Source organism: Hemitrygon akajei, chromosome 14 (genome assembly GCF_048418815.1).
Source record: "Hemitrygon akajei chromosome 14, sHemAka1.3, whole genome shotgun sequence".
NCBI classification, from domain to species: domain Eukaryota; kingdom Metazoa; phylum Chordata; class Chondrichthyes; order Myliobatiformes; family Dasyatidae; genus Hemitrygon; species Hemitrygon akajei.
Genome location: NC_133137.1, coordinates 71,532,817 through 71,553,948, shown reverse-complemented (window position 1 = coordinate 71,553,948; position 21,132 = coordinate 71,532,817). Strand labels below are relative to the sequence as shown.

Here is a 21,132-nt window from a genome sequence, read left to right as displayed (position 1 = left end):
ACAGGACTGAATTTTCTCCATTTGTAAGCAATTTCTCTTACAGTGGACTGATGGACACTCAGGTCTTTCAAAATGCTTTGGTAACCTTTTCCAGCTTGTGCATCTCTACAATTCTTCTTCCAAGGTCCTCTGAAAGTTGTTTTGATGGAGGCAAGGTGCACATAAACAGATCTTTCTTGAGAAGAGCAGGATCTGTCAATAACCTGACTTTGTGTCTTTTGTTTTTAAATAAGGCAGGTCACCTCTGCAACTCCCATCTCACTGATTGGAATACCTGACTCCAAAAAGCTTCTGTAGAAGGCATTACCGCAGAGTTTCACATACATTCTTGAACCTAGATTGTGTTTGTTCAAATGGTGCATTCAGTATTGATGAGAAGTAGTACAACTGTTTGCGTGTTATTAGCTTAATCAGATTATGTGCCTCTATCATTGTGACTTAGATGAAGATCAGATCTCATTTTAAGAGCAATTAATGTAGAAAACCAGGTAATTGCAGAGGGTTCACAAACTTTTTCTTCCGATTGTAGCCAAAATCGGCAGATTAACTGTAGCAAATTCTCCAAGTTGCCTGAATCAACCTACCAGCTGAATTTCCAGTAAAACTGCTTCACAGCGTACTTAAGAGAAACGATACAGTTTTGAAGGCAAAGGGTGGTTACACCAAATATTTATTTGATTTAGTTTTGTTACTGTTTACTGCTCTTTATAGTATTTTTTGATACTTGGAAACTTTTCATTTCATTATTTTTAAAGTATTTGTGCTTTACAGAGTAGTTTTGTATGTGCTGAAGATGTTTGCACAGTATTCTATTTCCAAATGGTTCATTAATATTAGTTTATTGTATTGTGAAAGACAGATTGAGTCAGCCCCTGGACAAAGCAGAGGTGTGGATTATACAATCAGCAGAACTGCCTAGGCTTGCTATCTATTTTTATTTTAAAATACTGCATTTACAAGGAAGTTGATGTAGTAAGAAAGTTACAGATATTTGAAACTTTTTAAATGACTATGCAAATACATAAACAAGTACTTTGATGATGACTGCTTTGTATTCCATTTCCTAAGATCTACTTACATTTCCTTAATCATATTAAAGATAACCACAGTTATAAAAGGAAATATGAAAGTTGCACAATCGTTCTGTTTCTGTGTTAGTACCCAAAAGCCCAGCGCAAGAAACAAAAACATTAATTTGAAACTAAACAAATCAAACACTGGTTAGAAATACCAGCTCTTCGATTTGATATAGAATGCTTATTTGAATTAATTTTCCAATACACTGAAATCGGTATGTGCAGCAGGCAGTTTGATAGACCAGTGGTGCATGAGAAGGTAAAAAATCTACCGTCCTCCAGCTAACAGTGATACCGCATCTGGCTTGATTAACAAGGTTCAGTTTTTCCCTTCTATTATAGTGCACAAACTATCACAAGATAATCATGCAGATATCAAAATGTCAGCATGTTAAAACCAAATAGATTATCTCACAAATCAGTCGGGGAGGGGGGGGAAGAAAGGGGATTCAGTTAAGTTATTTTGCATTCCACACCATTCAAGCACCACTGGCTAATCATCTATTAATTCTCTCACCTTTTGCACAGAAGCTTGTTGAAAGAGAGGAATAAGAGGATTAGTTCTTGGAATATCAATGTGAATCTGTGGATATAGAAAGAAGATAGCAGCAGAGGCCAAATTATTATTGATGGCACAGCCAGTGAAAGAGGCTGTTAGCATTTAGCTGGGGCTCAAAGCAAAGGATTCTCAGCTGAACAGAGCAGTGCTATTTATTCAGGAATATTGAACAGCCTCAAGTCAAAATGCAAGGTTAACTTCTCCTCAAGTACATCCTAAAGCAAAAGTAATCATTTAACTATGAATGGAATTTTGTCCAAGCTTGCCATATTTGCAGATAAAGATGAATCAATAATATTAACACTCAAAAACGATATAGCAGTTTTGCTATCATTTTACACTTGTTTTTAAAATAATCAAAAATAATGATGAAACAGTCTTGAGAATCATCCACCTTTCCCCATTTCTTATTTACAGCACATATCTAAACTTCGTTTATTATTTGCAAACTAAACATTAATTTTATCTCAAGTTTTAAAGTATATTTAGTAAATATTATAGTAAGATAGGCAGATATATTCAGAATAAGCAGTGTTTGTGAGATCTTTGTCAATAATCAGGACAATCTTGAATATATTGAAATTAAAGCACTGGGCAAAATGCAAAGAAGCAGATCAGCACCCAGTAAAATTCTGCAGGATATTTTCAATGTTTCTGCTCTATTTTAAATGAAACACATCACAATGTGGTTTTCCTTCTCTTAGTTCTGGATGGGATAATTGCAAGCAAATGACTATGTAGAATGCAATTACTTTACTGGGCACTTGCTCTTCATCCAGATTTCCTATTTCCTTGTTTGGCAAAGATAACTGAAAATTTCACATCAGTAGCACATCTGGTCTGTAGTGGAGAGGACAGTATATTGACTGGCTGCATCACAGCCTGCTATGGAATCACCACTGCCCTTGAACAGAAAATCTTACAAAAAAGTAGTGGTTATGGCCCAGTCCATCACAGGTAAAGCACTCCCTACCATTGAGCACATCTACATGAAATGTTGTCATATGAAAGCAGCATTATCATCGGGGACCTCACCATCCAGGGCATGCTCCCTTCTTGTTGCTGCCGCAGACCTCACACCACCAGGTTCAGGAACAGTTACCATTCCTCGAACATCAGGCTCCTGAACCAAATGAAATAACTTCACTACCCCATTGCTGAAATGTTCCCATGACTAACTGCCTCACGTTCAAGGAGTCTTCATCTCATGTTCTCAATATTTATTGTTTATTTATTTAATGTTTCTTCTTTTTGTATTTGCAGTTTGTTGTCTTCTGTACTCTGGTTGAGCAGTGTTTCATTGATTTTGTTATGGTTATTATTCTATAGATTTATTGAGCGTGCCCACAAAAAATGTATCTCAGGGTCAATGTATGTACTTTGACAAAAAACTGACTTTGAAGCAGACAACACTTTTCCATAGAAGTTAAACTACAAGACACAAATAATATCTCAAACAGTGTAAACTAGTGGTCACCAACCTCTCTAAGCCCAAGATCCCCTACCTCGACCTCAGTGAAAGGCAAGATCGACCTACTAAATTGTTTAGTCACACGCATGTGCACCAGGCAGAAAAGACGAGAAGTAGACAACCTGGAAGTTGACCCACAACCGGGAAGTAGAAATAATGTATGTACACCAAGGGTAACCACCCTTTTTTGCATGCGGACCGATTTAATACTGACAATATTCTTGTGGATCGGCCGACCGGGGGGGGGGGGGGGGGGAGGGGGGAGGGGTGTTAAACACGATGGAATACAGCGATACTCGAAGGGGGTTCCTTATGTCCAGTCTATTCCACAATTTAGTTTACGTGGTTCTGAGCACTTGCTTCTGTCCCGCTTGCTCATTATTTTTTCCACTCAAAAAACTCAGTGGGTTTGTCTTTAAGTGCAGGGTGCTTGGACTCAAGGTGCCAAAGCAGTTTTGAGTGCTTCATTGCCTCATTAAGACAGCCTCCGGGCACGAACTCCAGCTTCCCACCCGCCCGCCGCCAGACACCTTGGCCAGGTGCGGCTGGTCATGGAAGGACAAGGTCAGGGCCAGAGGTCCCCATGCCAGGGCCGCGGCGGGCGCAGTCCGGAGAGAGCGACCAAGTGAGGAGTGCAACAGAGAGTGGGCATGCCCCCCCCCGTAGGATCTATCGGCCGACAAAAGTTTGTTTCAGTAGATCGCAGTGAGGTAGCTGCTCTGCTACTTACGAAACCCTGAGTCCGAATTAGGTCGTCTGCGAATATTTTAGCACTGGGTTCCCCACTAACATTCGATGTGCTAAACAGATTTAGAGGCGGCACACATCTATCCATGCTCCAGGCCAGTAGCAACAGTACTTCCCGCCAGCCCTGCAAGGCGGCCGGTTACCTGAGGCCAACCAGTGATCCCTGGCGCGAGGGTATCACTGCATTTAGGTGACTGATGACCTCGCATGGGTAATGACCTCACGTGTATTCAACACTGGGTGTGACAGGGAATGAGGAAAGGTGCAGCTGACTCATATCATTTCATATCGCCAAATCATTACTATCGATGCAATGCTCCTCAGACAGGATGAAGAGGTCAATACTCCCCAATGCCATTAGGCTTTACAATTCTACCACCAGGACTTAAGAACTTTTTAAAAGCTATTATTAATGCTTTTTGAGACAGTGATTTAGATGCATATCATATTTTTTTACTGAGTTAAGTATTGTATGTAATTAGTTTTGCTACAACAAGTGTATGGGACATTGGATCTATCTATCATATTGTTTCCTCGCAGCCTGGTGGTTGGCGACCACTGAAGTACACTGTGTAGTGTGTGGCGGGGGAGCTACACGCATGCGCACTGGGCAGAAAGGACGGAACTAAAACCCCGCAACCCGGAAACAATCTCTCAACGTTATTTGTGTATTTATTTTTCTTTTTTTTTGGGATCTACTGGGAAAGTCTCAAAGATCGACCAGTTGGCAACCACTAGTGTAAACTCAGTTATAGATATACATTTGGAATTGATATAATGGCAGTAATTCTACCATGTTGGGCCTGGCCTAGATAGTTCAATTTCAGTTCAAACAACTAAGACTGGGTCATTGGCTGGTGGCACCTTGTGGCACTACTTGCTGGTGTGGCTTGTCAAAATACATGTACAGTTATTAAATAATATTTGAGTCAACTTGAGAGTCATTGGGACACAAATTAAAAGTGATAGCAAGAAACCTTTTGGGTCCATAAATAAAGGGGACAGATTTCACCTTGTCCCCACCAACCATCCACTAGCCTCTGTATCCAGCATAACCTTATGTATAGATTCCTGTGCCAGTTTATGGACATGCAACCAATGTTTACAAGCTATGTGTATTAATATTTAATGTTTTTTAAATTACTGTGATCTTTACCTCAGTGTGTTTTTTCTTGTGATGCATCAGATCCAGAGTTCTCCTTTAGACATTAGACAACCTTGAATCATTCGCTGCTATTTCAAAAGTGATCACACCACAAGGCGTATCTTACCCTCCCCTCAGTCCTGAAGAAGGGTCTCAGCCCAAAATGTCAACTGTTTATTCTTTTCCATAAATGCTGGCTGACCTGCTGAGTTCCCCCAGCATTTTGTGTGTGCTTCCCCCACCTACTGTGGAGATCACTCACTCCACGACTTCCCTTGCCTGCTTGTCCCCTCCCACTAATTACCCTCCTCACACTTACACATGCAGCCATATTAAATGCTACACCTGCCCTAATACTCATCCCTCACCATTGTTCAGGGCTCTAAATGAGTCAGCATTTCACACTGGTAAAACTCCAGTGCTCCTGAGGGGACCTCCTCTACAACGACAAGGCACAGCTCAGATTACTGGGGGGGGGGGGGGGGGGGAGAATAGAAGGAGAGGAATTCATTTTGTTGAGCACCTTTACTTCAACCACAACAGCCAGGAACAATACCTCATACTCTCAGTAGTCTCTAACCTGACGGCATAAATTTTGACTTCTATATTTTCTGGTAAACACTCTCCTCTTTTTCCCCAACTGACCTTTTTTCTTATCCCTGTGACCCCATTACTCCTCCTTCCCCTGCCCCATCCATCACCTTCCTCCCTCTGATTCCCCATCTCCTTCCCTTTTTTTTGCTTACTGTCCTCTATCAGATTCCTCCTTTTTCAGCTCTTTGCTTTCCCCACCTGTCACCTCCCAGCTTCTCCGATTACTTCCCACTACCCATCCCATCATCCAGCTTCCCCTTCACCTGGATTCACCCATCATCTCCTAGCTCATTCTTTCTCCCTCAACCCCGCCTTTTTATCCTGGTTTCTTGTCTCCTTCCTTTCCAGTCCTAATTTAGGGTCTCTACCAGAAAAGTAGACTGTTCATTTTCCTCCCTAGATGCTGCCTGACCCACCAAATTACTTCAGCATCCTCCAGTCAGGGCCATTAAATGTATATCTCTATCCCTAAAGCCGAACCTTTTTTCATCACCACAAGGTGTGTTGGTTACAGAAAATGCAATCTCATACATGGTGGATCTTCCTGACGCAAGCACAATCATACTCTTAAACAACCACCTCCCACACCAGCCCCAAAGACCTCTAGCACAGCTAAAGATTACCCATCAGTTTCTACAAACTGACAGCCCTGCTTCCTCCCTTCCAGAGTAATGCAAAGGAAAGATGTTACCACTGTTTCTGACCAAACTTCAGTAAATACTTCATCCAAAGGGTGCAAAATAAGCATAATGGCATCAAAAAAAATTCAAAATTACACCTAAAACCATCTGGGAAAATTCCTCTTCGAGCAAAACCAGAATTGTATTTTGATTCTGTTTAACACAATCAGCCATAAATCATTTTTCTTCTCTCTATTGTCTCTTAACAGCCATATAGAAGTATAATCTTGAATTTAGCTTAAAACTGACACACTCAGGCTGTTATGAATGTGCCACAGCTCTGAGGGGCCGAAGGGTGCGGGGTAGCCCCCTCCTTTGTGAGAATCGCAAGATCACTATTAAGTCAGTTCAGGGGACACAGGAAATGAGAGAAAGACATGCAGAATCCACAAAAGGGTTGGAATGTGTCCTGGCCTCCGAAAGGCAGACCCATTGATACCGGCTATTGTCTCTTGGAGACAGACTTGTGTACTGCATCCTGTACTATGCATCGAAGTCCCAGGCAATGAACCAAGGGGGAGGTTGGTGGAGGGATTGCATCATCCCAACCTGACTGACAACTGAGACCCTGTGAGTCAGGATAAAAAGAGGGTCTGTGGGAACAGCCCCTCAGATGCACCAGAAGAAACGCTAACGATCCCATAATAGCGAAAGCCGGTGGAAGGCCACATGCGTCCGCTTCCATTTGCCCCAGAATCGGTGGCCTTTGCCACGGAAAAACGGTTTTTAGCTAACAACGGGGAACTCAACTCCCAACGACTCTCGAAGGATTGACATCATAAAAGGAATAGGCAAGTTTTAACCTGTCTCTCTCTCCAACCAAAGGCTGCAGCCTACAGCTTGACTGGACTAAAGTGACTTTTATATTTCCATCGGACAATACATTATCCCCTAGACAACGACAGAGCTATTTCTTATTGATTATTATTATACCTGCGCTTTTAGATTTACTATTGACGACGTATATTATCTGTGTGTTTGCATTGATATTATTTTTGTGTATTTCTATCAATAAATACTGTTAAAAATAGTACCATCAGACTTCAATAGACCTCTCTATCTTTGCTAGTAAGTGACCCAGTTACGGGGTACGTAACAGGGCATATTGATGCCAAAAAGTAGCCGTATGAGGTCCTTTGAAGAAGATCAAGGTAGAAAAAGTCTTAAGGGCCTGATGATCAAACTCAAGTTATTGAGACGGGTAAGAGAGATTGCTGGGCCTTAACAGAGATCTTTGTATTTTTTTTAGCCACAATGTCCCATAGCACTACAGAAAAGCTAATGTTATTCCTTCAGGGGGTGGGGGGGGAAATACTGGAAATCGTAGACTAGAAAACTATAAAACAAGGGAAAATACTGAAGATTCTTAGAGACAAGATCTCCTCCCATCTGGAAAAAGTCTTATTAGGGATAGTCTACACTGCTTCATACAGGATAGATCACATCTTACAGACTCAACAGAGTTTTGAGTCAGCAATGAAGATATATGATTAAGGTAGGGCAGTGAATATTTTATTTTAGTAAAGCATTCAATAAGATCCCTAATGGTAGGTTGATCTGGAAAATGAAGGCACTTGAGACCCACGGTGACTTAGTAGGCTACATTCAAAATTGTCTTGGTCGAATATGACAGAGGGAAGTTGTTTCGGGATGTTATTCTGACCAGAGGTCTATGATCAGTGGTAGTCTACATGGGTCAGTTGCTAGGTTCTCTGTTGGATCTGATGCAGGTGGGTTGATTTGCAAGTTTGCAGACCAAATGGAAAATGACCGAGTTATGGATAGTGATGGGGTTGTCAATGAATACAGCAAGATCACTTTTAAATATGGATAGTGAAATGGCAGACTGAGCTGATTTCAGGCAAAAGGTGATACATTTTGCAAGGTCAAATACAAGAGCAAAGTATATTGTAAACACCAGGATCCTCAGAAGTAATATAGAAATGGATCTTGTGGTGCATGTCCACAGTTCTCTGAAAGTAGCATCGTAAGTGGATTGGATGATAAAGCAGCAGACAGCATGCTTGACTTTATTGGTTGAGGTCACATTGCAGTTGTTTAAAACTTTGGTTAAGTCACACATGGAGTTTGTTCATCTGTTCATTATGTGCCATTTCAGATGATGTAGGCGATCATGGTCTTCCATCTGACATGACCATGATTGTTCTTGACAAGTTTTCTACTGAAGTGAGTTCCCATTGCCTTCTTCTGGGTAGTGTCTTTGCAAAATAGGTGACCTTAGCCATTATCAATACTCTTCAGAGTTTGTCTGCCTGATATCAGACTTGTGATATGCCCCAGCAGCTCACACGACCATCCACCAAGCTTCCAAGACTTCATGTGACCCTAATTTAGGGGGGTGGGGGGGAGCCAAGTGCTACACCTTTTCCAAGGGTGACCTGCAGGTTAGTGAAGGGAAGGAGTGCCTTGCGCCTCCTTTGGCAGAGACATATCTGCTGCACCTGATGACCCTGTGATCTCTGTCTCAGAGGACAATGTTAGACGGTCTTTAAAGAGAGTGAACCCTCGCAAGACAGAAGGTCCCGATGGAGTACCTGGTAAGGCTCTGAAAACTTGTGCCAACCAACTAGCGGGAGTATTCAAGGGCATTTTCAACCTCTCACTACAATGGGCAGAAGTTCCCATTTGCTTCAAAAAGGCAACAATTATACCAGTGCCGAAGAAGAATAACGTGGGCTGCCTTAATGACTATCGCCCGGTAGCACTCACATCGACAGTAATGATATGCTTTGAGAGACTGGTCATGACTAGACTGAATCCCAGCCTCAGTAAGGACCTGGACTCATTGCAATTTGCCTATCATCACAATAGGTCAATAGCAGACGCAATCTCCATGGTTCTCCACACGGCTTTAGACCACCTAGATGACACAAACACTTACATCAGGATGCTGTTCATTGACAATAGCTCAGCATTTAATACCATCATTCCCACAGTCCTGATTAAGAAGTTGCAGAACCTAGGCCTCTGTACCTCCTTCTGTAATTGGATCCTTGACTTCCTAACCAGAAGACCACAGTCTGTGCGGATTGGTGATAACATATCCTCCTCGCTGACGATCAACACTGGCGCACCTCAGGGGTGTGTGCTTAGCCCACTGCTCTACTCTCTGTATACACACGACTGTGTGGCTAGGCATAGCTCAAACACCACCTACAAATTTGCTGACAATACAACCATTGTTGGTAGAATCACAGGTGGTGACGAGAGGGTGTACAGGAGTGAGATATGCCAATTAGTGAAATGGTGCCACAGCAACAACCTGGCACTCAACATCAGTAAGACAAAAGAGTTGATTGTGGACTTTAGGAAGAGTAAGATGAAGCAACACATACCAATCCTCACAGAGGGATCAGAAGTGGAGAGAGTGAGCAGTTTCAAGTTCCTGGGTGTCAAGATCTCTGAGGATCTAACCTGGTCCCAACATATCGATGTAGTTATAAAGAAGGCAAGACAGCGGCTATACTTCATTAGGAGTTTGAAGAGATTTGGCATGTCAACAAATACACTCAAAAACTTCTATACTTATACCGTGGAGAGCATTCTGACAGGCTGCATCACTGTCTGGTATAGAGGGGCTACTGCACAGGACCGAAAGAAGCTGCAGAAAGTTGTAAATCCAGTCAGCTCCATCTTGGGTACTAGCCTACAAAGTACCCAGGACATCTTTAGGGAGCTGTGTCTCAGAAAGGCAGTGTCTATTATTAAGGACCTCCAGCATCCAGGGCATGCCCTTTTCTCACTGTTACCATCAGGAAGGAAATACAGAAGGCTGAAGGCACACGCTCAGTGATTCAGGAACAGCTTCTTCCCCCTGTCCATTTCCTAAATGGACATTGAAGCTTTGGACACTACCTCACTTTTTTTAATATACATTATTTCTGTTTTTGCACATTTTAAAAAATCTATTCAATATACGTAATTGATTTACTTGATTAGTTATTATGTTTTATTTTATGTATTTTTTCTCTCTCTCTGCTAGATTATGTATTGCATTGAACTGCTGCTGCTAAGTTAATAAACTTCACATCACATGCCAGTGATAATAAACCTGATTAAGATTCTGATTCCTTCCACACTTGAAGTTTCTATGCATTTCAAGTCACTGTATTACAGGAAGGATACAGAGTTGCTAGAGAGAGTGCATGAAAGGTTCATAAGGATGTTGCCTGATTTAGAGCTACATGGTGAGTTGGATTGTTTTCTCTCGTGCCTCAGAGGCCGAGGAATGACCTGATACACATACAGTTATGAGAGGCAGAGGAAGGGTAAGTAGATCTTTTGCCCAGAGTATAAAAATCAAATACAAGAGGACAGAGATTTAAGGTGAGAGATAAACTTCAAAGGAGATTTCTGAGGCAAGTCTTGGTTGGTTAAGATGCACAAAGAGTGGTAGGTGCCTGAAATATGAAGGCAGATATGACTGTAATCTTGAGAAGGCATTTAGTCAAGTATATGAACAGTCAAGAAGGGTGTAGTGAGATATAGACATATGCAGGCAGATGGGATAAATTTAAACTGATAACAGGGTAGGCACAAACACTGTAGGCTGAAGAGTTTTTTTTACAGTGTTTATTTAACACAAAGGAACACTAAAGAAAATCTAAATAAAAAATACACTTGGTATAATTGTACATTACTGCAACTTGGATTTGAGGGAATATTAACAATTGGAACTATCAATCAAGTTATGCCTAACTACAGAAATCCAAAATTATGATTGTGAAATGAAACTGAATGACATCTTTGACAACGTGGAAGCTGCTGATTCGAAGTTACAATTCTTCTCAATAGATTTCCAGTACCACTGACAGGATTTTTCAAAGCCAACCTGGTTTATGATGGTAGAAGAATTGATGTAACTCTTCTGCCTGTCCTCTCACCCATGGCCTAATCAATAGAGATGTTAGTAATAGGAGGGAGAAAATAATTAAAGACTTGCATACAATATCAATATGCTCATTCAGCCAAGCGTTAATATGCAGGCAAGAAGAAATTTAATGGATGACTCTCAAATCATATTTCATTATTACCTATATAAAAATGATGCAGATGTTGCAATCAGGTGATGCATTAAGGCAAAACAAACAGTGTTGTGCATTCTTGACATTCCTTAAATCATTGCAAGAATTTAGTATCACATTTGATCAAATGACAAACTGCAAGAACAAACTATATGGCCATTGATTAGAGTTTTAGTTTCAGGAATGATTGAAGGAGAAATTAAAAGAAATTATTTTAATTCCAAAGATCTTACCTCTTGTACTTTTGGTTGCATTATTAAGCTCTCAGGTGTCATGCGGGGAATATCAATGGCAATCTGATTGTTTAAAGAAAATATATATATATATTTTAGGAAACAAAGTTATTTAAAATAGATTCCATTTTCTGTACCTAAACTGCATAGTACACTCACAAACACAAGAAAGTCTGCAGATGCTGAAAATCCAAAGTAACACACATGAAATGTTGGAGGAACTCAGCAGGCAAGACAGCATCTATGGAAAAGACTAAGCAGTCAACATTTCATGCCTAGACCCTTCTTCAGGACTGGAAAGGTCCTCCCCACTCCCCCCACCTTCTTACTCTCACCTCTACCCTTCCTTTCCAGTCCTAAAGAAGGGTCGACTATTCACTCTTTTCCATAGATGCTGTTTGGTCTTGTTGAGTTCCTCCAGCATTTTGTGCATGTTGCATAATAAACTACAGTTAACAAAGCAAACCTTCTCTATTGCCCAAGATCGGTAATCAGATTTCTCCAATTCTGCTTCATTAGGATGGTGGTGAACACTGGTAGCTCAGTTTGAAGCTCGTGAGTTGTAGTGTTCACTGAGCTTAGCAATTAGCTTTCATCACCAGCTGAGGTAACATCCTCAGTGCGCAGTTGTTGGTGTTTCTCTCTGGGAGTGTTTGCTTTTATATAGGACCCTTTCACTTCCCTCTGTGCTAATTGGCTACTCCTTCAGTCAATCTTTGAATTCTACTGGCTCACATTTCTTTGGCTCTTCGGAGTTCTTAGAGAAGATCAATGAACCACTAACAACTGCGCACTGAGGATGTCACCTCAACCGGTGATGAAACGTCTGCAAGCTAATTGCCAAGCTCAGCAAACACCGCGACAACAAATTCTGCTTCATGATGCTTTTTGGAAGGCTGACATCTATTTCTGATATCCATCCAATCTCTGCAAAATATGTAGTCACGATGTTAACAAACTTACCTTACCTTCTGCTGACTATCCCAACCCATACTAAAACTCAATTACCATCACTCTCAATCCATCCAGGTTTCCTGCACTGGAAAGCATGCTTCAAGGGCATGGCAAACTTCTCAAAACTGAAAGTTACGACTGCACCATAGATTGCACATTACTCTAAGAAATGTAATAAAAATGCATCAATTTAAACATAAATAATAATAAATACCTGTCTGTATGTGTCTTGATGATGCTCATCATTTCTGGAATCATAATACTGTTCAACAAAAGCAAAATATTCTGCCCGTTTCCTTTGTAGTGTACTTTCTCTTCTCTCCACATTTGCAGGCAAGTAGCCCTAAAAAACAACACAGTAAATTAATTGTGATCCATGCATGTTGCACAACCTTAATATTTCCCACAACGCAAATTAAATTGTGCACATTTGGAAGTGATAAAATATAGAATAAATTCACTATTTTCCAAGAAAAAGATTACAAAATATCCATCAAGAAAGAAACAGATCAGGATTTGCCTCCAACTATGTAAAAAGTTTACAGCCAGACAGTTGAAATACTAACACTAAACACAAACACTAACAGAAATACCAACAGTTCTGTGCGCAAAACACCACAGCTACACACAAGTTCAAGGAGTCCTGGAACGAAGTGCAAATTTACACAGATTTTCAGCACACGCTTTAGAAAAACCTGCCCACTGAACCTGCACAAGATTTGTCAAGTCTAACAAATGAACGAAGACTGAACATGCCAAGCAGGCATCTATGTCTGATGTCTGCATAATCTCTGTAAAATGTGTAGTCATGATGTTAACAAACTTACCTTACCTTCTGCAAAGTGTGCAATGCCAATACTAACGTGAAATTCATCGAAGGGTGCAAAGTTGTTCAAATTATTGATTAACCATGAAACCCATGACACAAGTTAGTTAAAAATTTTAATTACTAACCAACAACTTTTCTGGCATTGATATGAACACAAAAACATTTGAAACAGCAGAAGATGCACCCACACAGGCTTTTGCATGCATGCAGAATAATAAAGTTCAAGTTCATTGTCATTTAACTATATACATGTATTCTACGGTACAAATCACAGTAGTACACATAACACATATAACACAGGCAAGTAATAATTAAATCTAAAAATAAATGAATTACACATAGACAAATAAAGTGTATAAATAAAATATTGTAGGGTACAGTACAAATTATCCGGTGACACTTCGAATGCAACGTGGCAGAGAGTTCATAAGTCTAATGGTCTGAGGGAAGAACCGGTTTCCTATCCTGTCTGTTCTTGTCATTCTGTATCAGAGTCTCGGTCTGATGGTAGAATATCAAAGAGGATGCTAGATGGATGCATGCAAGCCCTGCATACACAGTGCTCGTGACAGATGTCCCCGATGGATGGTAGAGAGACCCCCATGATCCTCTCAGCTGTTCTCACAGTCCTTTGTAGCGACTTCCGGTCTGATGCCCTGTTGCTCCCATACCAAATGGAGATATAGCTTATCAGAATGTTCCTAATATTCAAATCCCCTCACAAAAGGGATAGGCCATTTGGCCCCTTGCACCTGTCCTACTATTCATTAAGATTATAGTTTATTTTTTATTTTAGCACTATTTCCTCCAAACCCCGTATCTCTTGAAAATCTCAGCAAAGTACTCAGTTATTCTGCAATTGGTCTCACTGATGTAGAGGCGGCCACATTAAGAGTACTGAATAGAACAGACGGTTTTAGAGATGCATGTGAATCTCTGCCTCATCTGAAAGGGACGTTTCGATCCGTGGTGAGGGAGAAGGTCAGGAAAAGTATTATGGAAAAGTCCCGGGGGGGGGGGGGTGCATGATGAGGATGAGCAAAACAGAGCGCCACAAAGTGAGTGGTCCCTACAAAAAGCAGACGTGGGTGGAAAGGGGAAGATGTAACAGATGATGGGGATAACATTACAGCTGGCAGAAATAGTGAAAATGATGTGCTGGATACAGAGAATGACTAGTTGAAAGGCAAGGGGCGGGGATGCAGGAAAATGAGAAGTGTGGGAAATGGAAATGCAAGCAATTTCCACCTTGAATGGAAGCAGCCTCTGAACCAGAATTGCCCCATCTCCATCTTTTATTTTCTCTAATTTCCCACAAGTTTATCCAAATGTGCACTAAATTCCACTAATGCAATTGCTTTTCATTCAAGTCCTGAATAAGTAATCCTTTGCTTTAAGGCTGCTTAAAGCCAGAAGTCAAAGCCTGGTCAAGTAAAACATCAGTCCTGTATCTACCGTATCAAGTGCTGTAAGAATTCAACAAGTTACAATATGACCATCTGTCATTCTTCCAATCAAACGGGATACGACCCTTTCATGCTTAAGTTCTCAAATGACAAAGCAGCTGTCCCAGAAATCAATCTGTCGAACCTTCTTTGCTGAACTCTCTCAATTACAAGTCTAATATTCCTTGGACAGGAAGACCTTACAGAATTTTTTTTAAATGGAGATACTCAGAAGATAAAAGACCATAAACCTGAAAAGATTAACTTTTCACAGATACTGCAGAACCTTTGAATACCTCTAGCAAACTGTTCTAATTTCCATTTTACAGTATCTGCTGTTTTTAAACTTTTCAACATGTCACCACATTCTCAACTGAGTTCCATAACAAAGAAGCAAAATGCACTCAGATCATCTGACAATAAATACTCCGGATTGATGTGCCTTAATAACTTTAAGATATTTATATATGGCCACTCAAGACCCTCTGAACACAAAGCCCTTTTAACAACTTGCTGTTCAATACCAGAATTTAAGATTGTTTAATGTCACTTCTGAAACACAAGTGTAATGGAACAAAATAAATGTTATTCCGGATCTGATGCAGCACAAAGAAAAACACTAAAGATAAAGAACACAATAACAATAATTTTTAAAAATACACAATAAATATAAACACACAAGATAGTTTATACATGGAGATTGATTGCATGTCCGTAAAATGTGATGAGAGGCTGTACACAAGAGGAGTGACTGGAAATAATAAAGTAGTGGAGGAATTAGTGGGTGGGGAAAATAACTGTTTTTCAATATGGTGCTCCTTGCGTGGATGCTATGTCGCCTCCTCCCTAATGGAAGAGGAACGGTCTTAGTCTTTACTTTTTTCAACCAATGTGGATGACTTTGCCACTGCATCCTAATTCCCTTGATGTTCAATGACCTAAATCAGATATCTGCATATAGTCCCTTAGAACAGAAGGTAACTTGCTTCCACACTAGTTCTATGCCTTCAGCAGTGGGTGATACACAAGGTGGCACACTCCTATTGCTGCACACTGGCCGCTGTGTCTTCTTTGTGCATGGACTCCAAGCTCCCTTCAGCCAAAGGGTGGTGAATTTGTGGAATTTGTTGCCACATGCAGATGTGGAGGCCAGGGCATTGGGTGTATTTAACACAGAGATTGATAGGTTCTTGATTGGATCAAAGGTTACGGGGAGAAGGCTGGGAACTGAGGTGGAGGAGGAGATCTTTTTTAAAAAAGGATCAGCCATGACTGAATGGCAGAACAGACTCAATGGCCTAATTCTGCTCCTATGTCTTATGGTCAATCCCCAAAGTTCCTTCTCCATTTTGACTGATCCTAAGCAAGGGACTCATTGGAGTTATCAAGGGGGCTTCGAGAATGTTCTTGCATCTTTTCCTCCATCCTCTTCATAACCTGCTCCCATGACAGAGCTCATAACAGAGCATCCTGAACATACTCCATGACTGAATATCCACCACCCATCGGCAGCTTATTGAAAGTGTAAAGTCCACTGCATAAAGAAATGACATCTCAGCTCAATTCTCAAGAGCCAAGCCCTCATCCTGGCACTATTCAAGTTCTCAAACCAATAGATTTTAAATGATTAGAGTTTTAACCGTGTTTTTTTAAATTCCATTTTCTAAGCAAACAGTAGTTATTACTGCTTTAGTTAGGTGACTCCATTGTTAGTCCTACTACACAAACTTGCCATTCTTCACACAATATCTGTGCAAACTTTATGTAATTTAAAAACATAGCCTTACTGAAATATTTTTCATATTATTACCCTTTCAATGACGTACATTTCATTACTATTTTAAAACATTATTCACTCATCTAAAATTGTTACCTCTACTACATGTGCATTTTAGTAAAATTATTACTATATATAGCAATTCATTGAGCACAAGAAAAAGACTGTTCTCTGACAGATTCTCTCTTGGCTCATCTCTAATACCACTCAAAAGTATTCTGTACATTTTCCTTATTTTATTATTGTGATCAATACACTACATTCCATTTAAAAAGGACTACTCTTCTCTACTTCCATCATTTTGAAGTGAAGAACTGCTTTATTGTGTTTAAGGTTCTTCTCCAGAACCTAAATTTGTGAAACTCTTCAATTTTGTTACAAAATCTTGAGATTCAATTTCCAAGCCTAGCTAAACATCCTTAACATCTCATCTTTATGACTTATTTTGTACTTTCATGACTGCAGTTTATCAAAAAATCATCAACTTTTCTGCAAGTATCACATATTCAGAAGTGAGGTTAAAGATTGTTGCGTGATGAGTTTAGAATCTTGCTGGTGAGTTACAAGGGCAGAGGATAATTTAAAGTAATCCACCTGCACCTCTATCACACATTTTAAACATACCTAAAAATGTTTCCACTTATTTTCTAGTTTAACTAAACTCTATGAGCAAACAGCAGATATGTCAACAGTATCCAAACTTTCTTCGGCAGGTGAAATCTGCCTCAACAGCAAAAACGGATCAAATTTAAAAGGGCGGCAAAGAAAACATGAGTTTGCAATGTATTTAAAGAAATCAAAAGTGAACTATCTGTTCTCCAGATAATCCTCCTCTCCTAGAGGTTAGACAAACTTGGACTGCTTACTCTGGAGTGAAGGCCGGGTGGGGGTAGGAACCAGAGTTCAGTGGTCACAAAAGAGACGCATAGATTGGGTAGATAGAATCTTTTTCACAGAATAAATGTTGAACACTTGTGGGCATTGCTTTCGGTTTAGAAGCTGCTCCTGAATCATTGAGTATGTGTTTTCAGGCTTCTGTACTTCCTTCCTAATGGTAGAAACCGGAACAAGGCATGACCTGAGTGTTGGGTGTCCTTAATGATGGATGCTGCCCTTTTGAGGCATTGCTCCTTGAAGATGTCCTGGATCCTTTGAAGACTAACACCAATGATGGAGCTGACTAAGTTTACAACTTTCTGCAGCTTAATTCTATCCTTTTTGGGGTTTTTTAAGCATATAAACAGAGTTGGTAGGTGCTTGAAATGTGCGGCCAGGAGTGGTAGTGGAAGCAGATACAAAGGTGGCATTCATTGTGCTTTCAGATCGGCTGAAATGAGGAACATGGATTATGTGCACAAGGGACGAGTTCACCTTGTCATTTTGGGTCAAACGGCATGTTCCTGTGCTGCAAGGTTCTCTAAAAGCTATCATTCTTAAGCAAGATGAAAATGGCCATAATTTGAGAGTTTCCATCATCATTATTCACAAAAAGGGTCCTAGAAACAAAGGCATTTTGCCTACATTCAAGGTCCACACAATTGCTTCCTAAGCCAGCAACAAAAGAACTAACCTTTACATCTGCCAGAATCAAACCAGGATAAAACAGGAATGAACAAAATATGCAGTAACATGTCAAAAATACATCATATCTGATCAATAAGCCAAGGTGGATTTTTTAAATAAAAACATAGCATACCAAATTGTTAAAATGCTTGTTAAGATATTCAAAGATGTATATCAGCACTAGGGCATTTCATAATCATAACGTTTTTTTCCAAAAAGTGGTTGGTGGAGGGGAAAAGAGAAAATGATATGGCATCCAAATATACAGAATGCAACAAAGAAACTGTGTCCTTCAGAAGAAATGTTATCAACTGCATCAAGCAAACAGTTAATATTAATAGTTATTAGACATAGATATACTGCAGCAGCAGAAGTAGGCCATTTGGCCCATGGAATCTGCTCTGCCATTTCATCATGATGGATCCAGTTCCCCCTCATCCCCATTTTCCTGCCTTCTCCCTGTAACCTTTTACAAATCAAGAACCTATCAAATTCCACTTTAAAAACAACCAATGACCTGACCTCCATAGCCGCCTGTAGTAACGAATTCCACAGATTCACCTTCCTCTGGGTAAAGAAATTCCTCCAACTTTCCATTCTAAATGGATGCCCCTCTATTCTAAAGTTGTGCCCTCTGGTCCTATGCTACCCCCAGCCATAGGAAACATACTCTCCATGTCAGCTTTTCAACACTCCATAGGTTTCATGAGATCCACCCTCATTTTCCTAAATTCCTGTGAGTACAGGCCCAGAGCCATCAAATGCTCCTCATAATAACTCTTTTATTCCCAGAACCATTCTTGTGAACCTCCACTGAACCCACTCCAATGTCAGCACATCCTTTCTTAGTTAAGAGGCCCAAAACTGCTCACACCTCTCAAAGTGCAGTCTGACCAAAGCCTTATAAAGCCTCAAGCCTCAGCATGACATCCTTGCTCTCAGAAAACGAATGCTCATATTTCACCACCAACTCAACCTGCAAGTTAATCTTCAGGGAATCCTGCATGAGGTCTCCGAAGACCCTTTGCACCTCAGATTTTTGAATTTACTCCATTTAGAAAATAGACTATGTTATTATTCCTTCCGCCAAAGTATATGACCATACACTTCCCAACACTATTCCATCTGCCATTTTTTTAAAAACATTTTTCTGTTTAAGTCCTTCTGCAGTCTCCCTGCTTTGTCAACACTACCTACCCCTCCACCTATCATATCATGTGCAAAACTAGCCATAAAGCCATCAATTCTGTCATCCAAATCATTAACAGACAACATAAAAAGCGGTCGCAGAACCAATCAGAATTGGCTCCCTTTATTCCACACTTTACATCCAGCCAATCAACTAATGCTCTATCCAACTAAGCTAGTATCTTTCCTGTAATAATATGGGCTCTTATCTTGCTAAGCAGCCTCATGTGCTGCACCTTGTCAAAGGCCCTCTGAAAATCCAAGTTCACAATATCCACTGATTCTCTTTTGTCTATCCAGCTTGTTATTTCCTCAAAGAATTCCAACAGATTTGTCAGGCAAGGTTTCCTCTAAAGGAAACCATGCTGACTTTGGCCTTTTTTTAATCTTATGCCTCCCAATACCCCAAAACCTCATCCTTTATAATGGACTCCAGCATCTTCCCAACCACTGAAGTCAGGCTAACTGGCCTATAATTTACTTTCTTCTGCCTCCATCCCTTCTTAAAAGAGTGCAGTGACATTACAATCTTCCAGTCCTCCAGAACTTTGCCAGAATCTTGAAAGGTCATTACTAATGCCTCCACAAATTAGAACCCCAGGGTACAGTTCATATGATCCAGGTGACATATCGACCTTCAGAACTTTCAGCTTCCCAAGCATCTTTTCCCTAGTCAAAGCAACTGCACTCACTTCTGCCCTGATGCTCTCAATCTTCCAACACACTGCTCAGGTCTTACACAGTGAAGACTGATGCAAAATACTTTCAGTTTGCCTGCCAATTCCTTGTCGTCGTCCCCCTATTACTGCATCTCCAGGGTAATTTTTCAACTGTCCAATATCCACTTTCACCTTTCTTTTACTCTTTTTATATCTGAAAGTTCTTTTGGTATTCTTTTTGATATCAAAGGCAATTATTCTTAATTAGTTTATTTCAATTTCAAAATGTGAACAACTTTTCCTTAGAATCAAGTTTCCAAGTGTTAAAACCAATTCAGATGCAAGAGCCACATATGTATTTTCTGTCTGTACTGTATTTTACGTTGCATGTTTTGTGGGTTACAGTAATTTGTCACATCATTTGGGATGTACCTAAAATGAGTATATTTACGCATTCACACTTTGTCCTAGTTAGTTAGTTTAGTTAGAGGCAGCCAGGGACGTAGATGATATTTTTTGTTGACCGCTAATTTGAACGCTAATTATTTATTCTGCTTACTTCATTATTTTGTGAATTTAGATTGTTTGTCTTTGCTGGTTTTGTAATGAAGGATCGAACATACTTTTTGCTAAATTGGAACTCAGTTATTTGGAAGCATGTCATACGGTGTCGAGTTCCTCACTCTGTCTAAGCCAGGGGTGTCAAACTCATTTTAGGTCACAGGCCGGATTGAGCAAAATGCAGCTTCATGCGGGCCGGATCAGTCGGACGCGTGCGAACGCAGCTTTCGTTGCCTCCGTTTTTTCAGCCTGCTGTCATGTATCTCAGTCTCTGCTATAACTACAAAGTGTTTCACTTTACAAATTCCGTTTCTTATGAAGAAGACTGCCGAGCAAGACTGCCGAATAAACACTAAAAACCCTGAAAACCTGGTACCTGAATAAACTCAGCATTAGCCATATCATACGCCATAGGCGCTTCGATTACTGGGGCCAGCTTTAATAGTAATTAGATATTATCTCACGGGCCAAAGATAATTCCACCGCAGGCCGGATTTGGCCCGCGGGCCTTGAGTTTGACCTATATGGTCTAAGCAGTTTTGATTTCAAGTAACCGCTACAAAGGGATAAAAGCAAGACTATCATAATCACATTTAACTCAGCTGCT

General features: G+C 40.4%; 1 protein-coding gene across 5 annotated transcripts in view; it reads right to left on the bottom strand.

Moving 5' to 3' along the window:
• Positions 1-21,132, bottom strand: part of tbc1d22a (TBC1 domain family, member 22a) — a 274,507-nt gene that overhangs the window by 200,599 nt on the left and 52,776 nt on the right. For 4 of the 5 annotated variants that reach the window (XM_073066369.1, XM_073066368.1, XM_073066364.1 and 1 more), the window contains 3 exons: positions 12,718-12,846; positions 11,550-11,612; positions 1,594-1,659 (listed from right to left, as the gene is read on the bottom strand). In XM_073066369.1, coding sequence (XP_072922470.1) covers positions 1,594-1,659; positions 11,550-11,612; positions 12,718-12,846 — 258 coding nt within the window. The remainder of the gene's footprint in view (positions 1-1,593; positions 1,660-11,549; positions 11,613-12,717; positions 12,847-21,132) is intronic. The other variant, XM_073066367.1, reaches the window with a different exon arrangement.